Source organism: Saccostrea cucullata, unplaced genomic scaffold (genome assembly GCF_032062105.1).
Source record: "Saccostrea cucullata isolate Sc308-1 unplaced genomic scaffold, CSIRO_AGI_Scuc_v1 ctg30, whole genome shotgun sequence".
Classification (NCBI taxonomy): Eukaryota; Metazoa; Mollusca; class Bivalvia; order Ostreida; family Ostreidae; genus Saccostrea; species Saccostrea cuccullata.
In genome coordinates this window covers 384,162-396,424 of record NW_026930705.1, presented here as the reverse complement: position 1 = coordinate 396,424, position 12,263 = coordinate 384,162, and the positions used below count along the sequence as shown (strand labels likewise).

General features: G+C 33.7%; 1 protein-coding gene across 3 annotated transcripts in view; it reads right to left on the bottom strand.

Annotated features, from left to right (window-relative positions):
• Nucleotides 1-12,263, bottom strand: part of LOC134229733 (cGMP-dependent protein kinase 1-like) — a 46,620-nt gene that overhangs the window by 18,196 nt on the left and 16,161 nt on the right. For 2 of the 3 annotated variants that reach the window (XM_062711517.1, XM_062711519.1), the window contains exons 2-4: nt 8,883-9,049; nt 4,184-4,297; nt 2,592-2,697 (exon numbers count right to left, since the gene is read on the bottom strand). In XM_062711517.1, the coding sequence (XP_062567501.1) occupies nt 2,592-2,697; nt 4,184-4,297; nt 8,883-9,049 (387 nt within the window). Of the gene's footprint in view, nt 1-2,591; nt 2,698-4,183; nt 4,298-8,882; nt 9,050-10,787; nt 12,193-12,263 lie in introns of those variants that run through there. The other variant, XM_062711518.1, reaches the window with a different exon arrangement.

Below are 12,263 nucleotides of genomic sequence, written 5' to 3'. Positions count from 1 at the left end.
CCTTTGTTTTGTGTGAGTTGTTTACGATCAGATATTCTCTTGGCAGCATGCTTTTCTTTTCCAGCTGATTTCGTGATTTTATTTTATAGACATGTACATTCCATATCGACATCAAATGCATTATATGAAAATAATATAATGTGTAGTCAGCTATAAACCAGCAGATATTGAAGATCTAAACAAACCCTATGTGATTTTATGACACGAGATTCGTTATTAAATATAATACATTGTACATCACTTGCAAAAATCAGACTTTATTAAAATTCTTCTTTTTCCAGAAAAAAGGTACATTATTTTGAGAGAAAGTAAAGAACTTGGAACTTGAAAAAAAAAAATAATGACTCATTCCAAGAATTTTATATTTAAATTTCATTGTTATTTTAAATCTTTAATGCTAAAATAGGTAGTTGTAGGTTCTAAGCATATATATACTATATTTTATGCATATGATGATCTTAGCTAGCTCGCTGGTCTACAAAAGGGATGGACGAGTCTTTCACAATCAGACCATCGAGCGAAAGACCTGCAGCTTTGTTGTTCATAAAAATATTGCATGCACCATTTTATAACATTAAATTCAAATTCTTCCTCATTTTCAGTGAATAACACTGAGCACTGTCTTACCTAAGCATCAAATAAATAACGTTTAATTATTCAATATATATTTTATAAGGCGAATAATGGTCTGTAGCAAAGTTTTCAATTTTTTTTCAAAATGTTAAAGGAAATCCATAAAATAAAATATGTTCAAAACAAAGGAATTCCGTTAAAAATTGGACTGGCAGCACAGCATCGAATAGCAAGGAACAAAGAAAGATAACTCTAATCTACATCATAGAACATGACCAATGGGCGGTAAAGCACTGAGGAGAAAATTCTCTCTGTCAGAATCAGACAAGAGTACTGTTATATTTATTATGGGCTTTATAAACTTCTGTAATAGGTGATCTAGTCATGTTTTTTTTAGGAATCCAAAATACGATAAGAGATGTCCATGTCGTGCAGGTTTATTTCCTTTCTTTCATTATCATTGAAGGATAGGGAGAATATTTACTTCATTTCTGTTTCTCTTGTGAGAACAAAATTTTGAATGTTGTAATTTCAAATTTATATCGCTATAAACCTAGCTTATATAGAAAGAATCATGAGCAAGGTATACGCAAAGTATGGAATAACTTCACTCTAAATCTTTGACTCAGAAGTCTGGTATATGGTGCACAGAAAGAGTCGGACCACACGTGATGCAACGTCAGGAATTGCTACTCAACGTTGTAACGTCAAAACGACGTCAACATCAATTGTTTACGTGCAGTGTTTAAATATGTTTTTTAAAAATTACACGTAATCCCATTGAAGTAATTATTAATAGTAATTTGTTGACAGAAACTTGGATAAATATTTTTTTTTTTGGATAAAGCAGATCATCAAAACAAATTACGCTGTATTTTTAATTTTCTACATGTATCATTGTTTTCTCTCTTGCACATGAAAAGAAAATTCTGCACTTGCATGGATTTAAAAGTATAACTACATTTGTATGCGATAATCGTTTTATGGTGATCATTTAAAAAAAAAATCAACAGAAAAAGCAATTTAAGGATACAGAGAGGTGATAATCAAAGATTAACATGTTAAGAATGAAGGGTACAACAATACGCAAATAAATTAATAGGAAATGTACGTTGACGTATGTCCCAAATCGTGCATTCTTAGAATGGCAAACGTCATTTTAAGAAGCTGGGGACATTTCAAGACATTTCGATTCCTTAGTAATTTTCTTATTTACCGGTAAGATCTGATGAAACCTATAAGTATCAAAAGTAATTTCTCAGTACTTTCCACTGATATAAATTTTAATAAATATTGCCTCTTGAATTCGGAATAAATCTATAAGCTATTAACTAAATATATTTGACATAGCGTCAATTACGCAGCGGGACATATTTGCAAGACACGGATTATGTTTGATTAAATACTTTAGCGCCTGGAAAAATTTCATTATCTTTTAGGAACAAGTTGTTGTTTAAAAGTACTCATTGTATATCAATTCAAATTTGTAAATTTTACCGACAAAATTTTCTTTTTTCACCACTGAAAATGCGTTACACTAAATTTTCATTGAATGGGACATATTTTATTTCAAAGGATGTGGGTATCTATTCTCTTAATAGAGGTTGTCAACAAACGTATTATGTCTAAATATGATGTAAGAGAACTGTAAAATATCAAAGAGATGCGAGATTTTTCAACTTTTTTTCTAAAATAAACTCTGTTGAAGGTATTTTTCTGTTACAACGGGACAAGACAAAAATTGACGTTATTCCGGAATATAGTAGTCTGTCAATGTGTACATACCTTGTAATAATACTTCTTTTTGTTACAACATTATTGGTTAGAAAAAATCCATTATTTTCATATAAAACACTACATGTTTATTATCAAGACTGTACTACAAATGTAAGCTGAAAACGGATTAAGCGTATTATTTCCTATTAGAAGCAATTCCTGACGTTACGTCGGTATATAATACTATGAAATGTGACTTAGGTTGCTCTATTGATATCAGAATAGTGATTAGGGAGACTGACCTCCTTAGGAACTCCATGTGCTCCTCGTGTCGCATTAGCCCCGTTCTCATCATTATACTCTGGAAACATGGCCGGTCTATCGCCCACAGCTTACAGTTCACCAGGGCTACAATTCAATTAATGAAAGGATATTAAACCATGTTTCATACTACATCATTGTCTATGTTCCTTTTTATAACTGCATAAATGCTTATGCATAACATCTTTAATATTTTTCATTTAGCTGTTGTAGCAAGGGGGCATTGTACGACGTATGAAGATGGATAAACCGGACAGCGATAGCAAAAGTGACCTCAAAATATGACAACAATATTTCTTTATCTTTTCAGATAAAAAAAAAATCTCTGCTGTAAAAGCTAATCCTACAAGTAAGAGCCTTGGTTATTTCTACGCTCCTCATATGCCAAGTCAAAAGTATCTCGCCGTGAACCTCTGGCATGCTGGAGTACTGTAAAAGCATGCTAATGAACTATCACTTATTTGTTATTAATGAAAGACTGGAGATATATAGATCGCATTATATTTATAAATTTATTTTTATTTTTATGCATTTTAATTTGTTAATAATGGCCTAACATAATTTGTTATTGTACGTCAATATATGATATAGTCAATAAATGAATTAATTGAATTAAGTGTGTTTGTTTTCTAAATCAGTAACAATCCTTATGATCATAATATATAGTATTGTAAACTTTTTGATATTTCTTCTTTACAAAATCAATAAAAGTGTTAAGGTTCAATGATCCTCTGATAAAGAAGGATAACTCTTACTGGATTGACTTTTAACCCGTTTTCATTTTGTATGTATGCTGAAATTGTGTGTTTACTTTCATTAATATGTATATTTTTCAATTGACAATTCATTAATTTTAAAAGAGAATTTTATTTGAATGAACCTTAGATTTAAATGTGTTTTTGTAGATCTTTGTTCTTATACTAGGTTTTACTACGGAGTATTCCGTCTGCTTATGGCATAGAGTGCACAGAAACTTTATCCAGTTCTCTCCCCCAGCGTAGTCTGTCGCTGTTCTCGCTTTTAACGGTAGCTGTGCAATACACTTTATCACCCTATATCGATAGCACTGTAAACATATCACATCTACTTGGAAACAATATCTTTTCTTGAATAAACTTGAACAGCGTCATTGAAAAGCACTTTTAAGTCAATCACATGTTTTCAATTTGAACATGCTTCTGTAATTTTGTTGTCCACAGTTTGATATATTCAAGATAGCTATACAAAATTTTCTTTCATCATTAAATATACCCCGGTATGCAATTTACTCTCCAATACCTGTAAAGTCAAAGAGTTCTAGGAAGTATATTATCAGACAGGTTTACATTAAACGCTGATTGATTGTGAAAAAGTGTTTTATGATTGTTTCTGATACTGTGTACTCACAAACTTTCGTGGAGGTTAATTTTCTTTGCTTGGTATGGTATATAAAGTGACAGACGAATTCATGTCTGTCATAAAATGTGAAATAGAGTAATTCAGGAATTATGAACCCCAAAACTACGAACTACCGTTTTTCTCCTCATACCACGAAAATTCGAGCCCGCGGAAATGTGTGATTTACAATAGTTACCTTTGACACTTGCAGTTCTGGTACAGTTGTAGAGGATGGCCAGTTCCCCAAACACCTTGGCGGGCCCCATCGTACATAACTTCTGTCCATCTTTGGTTACTTCCACTTTACCCTCTAATTAAAAATAAAATGAAAAATGTTAACACATCTCATTATTAAAGGTTAATTTCTGCTAATCTTTGTTGTATTGTATTTCAGCTCTAATATAAGTGTCTTTGGCTAGGAGTGTCGGTTATTTATTTGGAGTTTCTAATTAAAATTAACCACAACAAAAAAAAAAAAACTAATTAGTTATCAAGTCATGTTTACGTTCTTTTGAGTATTTTGTGACTAATGTGAGTAGAAAGACATCAAGAGGTCATTGTTATATGCAGTGTTTCTCTGTGTGAATTATGTGTCATTTCCTACTTTGAGGAAGTTCATCCTTCCTTGACTTATTTATCACGTAGAACCCCTGCATTGTCTCTGATGCTTTATGTCCTGTGTTGTGGTACCCCACCCCCAGACGTAGGTACACCTGTACAGGTTATTTATAGTAACGGAGGTGTGGGTCTAAGTGCGTTTTATTTATTTTCAGTACATTAGCATGATGTAATTCCTTTGATTGATCAGCAATGTTAAGTTTTGTACACCTTTGGCCAGCGATTAGAATGACTCTGGACACGTTCTGTTCACGATAAAAAATTCGGTCGCTGACGGTAAAAGGCCTTCGGTGCATAATTTATTTGTATGATCATTCCAGCAATATCACTCTTCAAAAGTTTTCATCTCTTCTCCAAAACATTAATTAATTTGAGCAAAGAAAAAAACATAATTATGTATTAAAATTACATGCAAATTGAAAATAAGTGGGTAAACAATTCAACTGGACAGGTGCTAAGTACTTATCAAATAAATGTTATTATTTTTGTCTATTACTGTACCGTATGCATGTGAACTTATTCATGGCAGGAGTCATATTTTTGCCCCTTGGCACAATCCTTTGAAAGCTTGAAGACCTCCCTAATATATCTTAAGGATACAAAATACACAAAAGTTCTAGTGCTAATAAAGGATTGTGCCCTTTAGTCCATGATCAATGTTTACGCCAACTTTTGAATATGCTTCGAGTAATTTAGTAGTGCGTTTTCTGCATTTTAAAAACTACATTACATACTTAATGTAAATATTTTTTTTTAAGCAAAATCATACAAGGAAGCGATTACTAGAATACAGAATGTTACCAACCCCAAGCTCTTCGTAAGAAAAAAAATAGACAATAAGAATCCCAAATTTCCAAATAAATCAGCTGTGAAAGCTTGTCAAATTATAGTGACTCTTTCATTAAAAATTTAATTGAGTATACATAGATTTAAAAATGCTTAATTTTTGTGAATTTGAACTGAATAGATATGCATTGAATATTTTGCAAAAAAAAAATGCATTATGTCGGATCTAATCATGACAGGTATCAAACTGGACAGCACAATATAACTGTTCTATCACAACTTCTGTGGAGATGGTTTATATGCCGTGCCTGCTGCATCTTCCTATTATGTATATTACATGATAAAATATTGTTCGGATTGACCGTGGGTGTCAATGAGATAGACAATTACCGGAATTTAAGGTACAATTTCAAAAGATCTTTAAACTATATTTTACATGAACTCGTACATTATAAAAGCTTTGCATTTGCCTTCCTGATAATCGAGAACGTATCTAGCTGTGTCCTTTATCTGGTTGAACCCTGCGTTAATAACAACCTTTTCAAATTTATCCTAGGCAAAGTAAGAAATTTCAATTTTTTGGTCAACACTTATGTTCCATTCTAATATGATCTCAGACATATGTCAACAAATGTCAATGCAATGATCACATAATCTTAAGATTTACGCATTGCACCTGTGTATTTATTTTGTTTCTAAGCAACTCTTAAAATACTAGACTTTACACATTTATTTTCAGATAGTTTATTCCTTACCGATCAAGTTCTAAATGAATTTTCTCTTACACTATTTACAATTTTAAGTTATTAATGTAGAATGATTTGATTTCAATGAATAAACACTCCTGTTTATTATAAAATAAAGTTGTAAAAGATTGTTAGAAGAGGATTTTTATTTCAACGAAATACGGGGATAATGAACGTTAATCAAACACAGAGTCCATTGTCTCTCCTCGAAGACGGCTTGGAGAACCTTTATCAAACTTCACAAAAATGCAAATCAAATTTACTTACGCTTTCGAAATTCAAAATTTTCAAATTCATCAAAAATCAAATGGGGTGTTTTTTTTTATAACATAAAAATCTAGATTTTTGCAAAATTGAAAAACGCATTTGCTTTCTCTGACTCCAGCTCCAATATTACTCTGTTAGCGTCAGAGATGACAAGCGATACTGCTTGCGATAACGGTTTCTAGTTTTATCATTTCATCCTGTCCAACCCACTTCCCATAACCGTTTACAAATCCCCTCCATCTCTTTCTTTAGGTACACGGTTCTCAAAAAATTGAACTTAAACTATATGAGGATTTTTGTTGGGGGTTACTGGTTAAGCATATTAGACTAATTCTAGCGTCTAGTCAAATGACACATGGAATTTAAGTACTACATGTACTTATTTTTGTTACTGGAAACATTCTTAAAAGAATCTGCACAGAATGACTTTGATCAAGATACATAGCAGCGTGTCTACTTTGAAGACTCGGTAGATAAGACTCCTGATGGTGAGACGTGTGAAGATGGTAGTTAGTTTGTATTGGTTATGACATTGACAAGATTCACGTGTGGCAGGACTTTACAGCTGTATAACAGCTCGGAATCTAGGTATCTAGGAATGGAGGATCAAAGGCAAACTACTCACTAAAATTAGCTAAACTGAAAGTGTAACGCTTGCAAAACTGATTACTAGTACTGTAGGCCTATCATATAAATTTCAAAGTCATCCTAAAGCTTCAACACGAAAATCCTATAAGCAGCTAGGGTGTCTACCGTTGGACATTCATTTGGAGCTTCATTATCTTAAATCAGAGTTGACCTTTGGCAAAAACACGACTCATGCCCTTTTCCCAGTTGTTCTTTGCACCCTATTGCGTGCCAATGAAAGAACACCGCGGGAAAACATACATAACTCTATGATATAGTGTAAACAATGGTATGTAAAACCGATCCATGTTAATTTACTATTTATAAAATATTTCTTCAACAGATGATCCGGGAAACTGGAAACAAGAGCGGCGAAAACAGACACACAATAGCCTGACTTTCTCCAGCAAATGTTTCCCGTCATTCCGCACGGTGAATGAAATTACATCCCCTTTGGCTTTTCAATTACCCTGTTTGAGCAAGTTATCTAGAGATGTAAACAAGCGCGATGTTTGGAAAACTGAAATCGTTCAACTTTTCGGTAGATTAAATAAGATAATGCGTTATTTCATACTAGAGACAAGAGGAATACACATTCCAAGTTTTTCAAATTCTAAACTCCTTGGTGGAAACCGCGCGTGTCAATATCAGCTATAAACAAAACATGCATCTTAAAAGTACCGCCAAACTTGGAGCACAACAATTGAAGTAACTTTACATTTATTTGCTGCTTATTCAAAAAGAGTGACCGAGAAATTTTGTTGTTAGGATAACAAAAGTCTGGAATCATGCACAGATCAATAAATATATATAAATAATATGATAACCCGTGACCCCTTGAGTGGGCGAATTTAAAAGTTAGATTTTTACATTCCAAGGAACATAAGTTTTTCACAGATAAGCAAAAACTTGTGAAATATTACAAACGATGTGTATTCGTTTCCTGAGCCGAAGTAAATCTGACAATACCTAGTCCTGTTTGAGATGTCTAATACCCTTCACTGTGTTCTTTGAAGTAAACTGACAACCCCAAACCCATTATTTGACCTTTTTTATTCGACATCTCTCAGAAATAGAACATTATAAAATCGTTCATTGATCATGCATCAAAGTAACCGAAGAAGATTCTTACGAATCACCTGATGAAAAAAAAAGCAATCTCTTCTCAATAAAATCTTAATAAAATACAAAACTAATAATGCTGCTATTTTAGCGGGAATATTATATAACATAAAGGCTTGTAGCTGACTCAGGATAATCAATTTTTCCAAAGTTTCATACCTGAAAGCTCTTTGAGACTTTGACCAAAACTTATTTCAATTTACATGTAACACCTGCGCCACGCCAAGAATATGCTTAAAACTAATCCCAGCAAACCAAATCTACAGAATTAGCTTCTTAGTATGTCTACAGGTAATGGTTTTAAACGACGCTTCAAAAGTAAATTTCACATAATTTACACATGTAATAGTTTTGAGGGTATGTTTTGTTTGTTTATATATTTCGTTGGTATTTTTTTCCTCATTCTCTAATCCGACCATATACATGCTGATGTTCTCTTAATGGCAAAGAATCTAGATCGAGTGAAGCGTTTTATATGGAAAACTAAAATCATTTCACGGATTTCCTTAAGATATTATTGGGAGGGTTGTTCATCATACATTTTACAAAATGTTGTATTAGGAGAAGACTATATAAGTTTCTGAACTTGTGTCCGATCCTTTTGACTTTGTCAATAAAATATGTTTAATTCAATCATACTAGAACATTGTTTATGAAAGTGACAGGCATTACGTACAAAACCACCCTTTTCTTTTCCCGCTTCTCGGTATTTGTCACGTGGTACGTTACCTTCCATGACGTAGACGAGAGATCCCACATCCCCTTCTTTGATGATGAGGCTGTCTTTGGTGTACTCCACGGGGTACATGCAATCCACGATCTCCCGAATCTGTCCCATGTCGAGATTCTTCATAAAGTCATTGTCTAGGATAGCTTGTCGTATCAACTCTCGGGAACTGCAAAGATAAGCCACGTAAATGAATATGAAATACTTTTATATGTCGCTTACAGCAAGATTGCTGTGAACATCTAAAATTTATAACAAGAAGAAATCTTAGTTTACATATTGACACAGCGTGTACTTTTCACATTTAAATTATCTACCACTGGGCGTACGATCTATAAATACACTCATCTGATGATAATTTTATAAACGTCCATATTGCTGTGTACCAATTGACAAACTTAAATAATAATTCATAAACATTATTTTAAAAACACTTTCTCTGTTATCTACTAGGGATAATATTTATGACAACATGCCGAACAGCTGCAAACATGGGTGTAACGAAGCCAATGCCATTAACATATCACAAAGATTTCTTTAAATAAACCATTTAAAATTTTTGTTCAACTCTTATTTTGTGCGTGAAATCTTCACTATAATTTTAATTCTCATTTTTGATGTCAAACTTAAGATTATAAAAATTCAAGAATTTCAAAGATCAGTGATTTACATATAGGGTTTTCGGTCCGCTCTGCTCCCCATGAACCTTTGGTTAGTCTTTATTCGGGTACAGCACAAACTGAGCAAGTCTATTAACTATATTTCATTTTATAAATCATTGAGTTATCCCCAAGACATTTCAGGCTTGATACCATATTGTTCTCCTGTCATACACTGTTTTCTACAGCCTACTTGACAATATCATGTATTTACATCAAATTCTTACTGTTATGGGTTTTCTGGTACACATTAGCAATGTAAACTGTACGAATTTATGCTTTGAAAATTGAAATGTATGTTAAATATTATAATTAAAGTTTTTTTTAAAGAATAATTAGAGACTCGTTTTAATTGGTTGCATGGAACTGTACGACCTAATGAGTCAGAATTTCACGAGCATCGGTCCTTGAGGTAGCCATATTTCCAGACTTCAGAAGAATTTATAAAATTGCACAAAGCACATCATCTGCATCCAATGCAGGGAAGATGGCACAACTTATAACGCTTAGAATCTTGAAAAAAAGAAAGGGTTTTTCTGGTTAACATTTGGTGATAAATCTCTATTGTTGGCAATTAGGTTTTTTATGAAAGGGTTTTGAAAATAAATCATTGGTATCTCAAACTGTAGACTGTTGATAAGCGGTAAGATTGAGGCATCACTTGGTTGGTTTGTATCAGTGGTTTATTCCTCGGGTTTATTTAGCACTTATCAGAACGCTGACCAACACAGATTTATCATTTTACGATAAAAACACTACAAACTTTTTAAAAATCTTTTTCTGACTCGGAATGTCTGGTTTAGAAGACGAAACCTAAATAAAAACACTTTAACATGCAAACTTTTCGTGCGGTATTTTCTTGTTGTTTTCAGTTTTCTTTGAAAGTTGTCCTCATTGAATAGTTAAAGAGTGTATGCCATTTCAAATCGATGTCATTTTCCTTTAAATCCCCTTCGACCAATGTCTTTAAAGTTCTCATATTCGCGTGCGTATGTGCATTTACGTATTCATCATTTCTATAACACGATAGAAATCACTTGCGTTATACCTGCTCTTTTACAAATAAGATTTGAAATACTTATATGTAGGTAGGGTATAATATTCACATGCTAAATACTAATCTTGTTATGTTCTTCATATATAGGTTTTCATCAATTTTTTTCATGTCGGTTTTTCATTTTCTTTTTTCTTTTGGTTGCTTAATAAAATGTACTTCCTACCCAAATAAGGCAAGGTGTGTGTACTTACGCGTTAGATTTGGGCACCTTGACCGTTTTACGTGCCGCTAATACAGTATTGTTAGGGGATTCAGCCGAGATCGCGGTCCGTTTGATTCGGTCCCGTGACTGGGCTAGCCTCTTTTTGGCGGGTTGGACTACTGTGGAGGCCGGTTTTAGGATAGACCTGTACTTATCCAGCTCATTCTGTAGCTTCTTAATTAAGTCATCTTTATCGTCAAGCTCGGATTCTAACTCGTCTATGAGCTCGTCCCGTTGCCGCAGCTCCTGGATTTTCTCGCTGAGTGATAACTGGAGATCACGGAGAGTACCCATTTCGTTCTCAGAATCCATTCATGATTTTAATTCTTATCGCAAACCAGAGTCAATGTGTTAATTCCTTGAGTAACTTCCGGTAAGTCCATAAAAACACTCAGTAGATAATGAATTTCACAAATGATTAAAGGATGATCTGTTGTGCAAGTGTTTGGTCTTGATGAAGTTAATTCCGAGGAGCGGGCACGGGTTTACAAACATTTGATAAGGCTTATCGTGCTCCGAAAACTTGCTATCGTGCCTCCGTCACACCGTCTCAGTGGTGAAGATGTTCCTTGTTTCCGGAAACAATTCACAGGTAAGACGAGAAATCTTTGAAACATAGGTATACATTCATCAGAAAAGACAATCGATCTGGTATAAAGTTTACATCATATCGCAACAAAAGGAGAACACATGATAATAAACTGTCTGTGACAATTATCACTTAGGCTTCTGCTATTGGCTACTTCTGCTACTGACAAGTCTGCTAAATTCCATTGACACAAAGTCTTACGTATAAAGTCTCTTTTCCGCTCAACCTCTGTTGCACTGTTCACGTAATGTTTACACAAATGTCTCTCGACAATTAACAACTAATTACCTGTATCTGTTCCTATCAATTCCAATAATTAATCAATCAAAGTAATTCCAAAGGCCTGCTTTGTTCTGTAGCTTTAAGGCTCAAGACGGATTCTGGTTCCGATTTCACAAAAGCTATGCCAAAAAACATTCCATTTTTTCAAATTTGAGAGACGAGCAGATCAAGCACCTGCTAGAGTTGTAGTGAGGAAATCGGCTCTACCTGCCCTGTAATTCCGGGGCCTCACCATTAGACCTCGTGATACCAACACTCCAGTGTAAAGACCATTGCTTTATAATGAAGTGCTTTTGATCTTTACTCGGTGTCTCTCTGATTGCTGGCGTTAGGGCATGTTGAAATCCTTGTTCAAACTACCAGCATTCAAGAAAAGGAAGTTTGTTTTATTCAGCCTTCAAGATGAGGGAACGCCATTCAAGAGATGCCATTAATTAATTTTAGTATACACATGAAGAACGCTCCTAATTTACTGAAGTCTCTGATCACACAGAGAGTTTTATGAACATTCTGTATGCATGAAGACAGAGAAAGAAAACTTACGGATAAATAAAAACATCTCAATACTGATAATGCGGGCTTATCTTAACACAA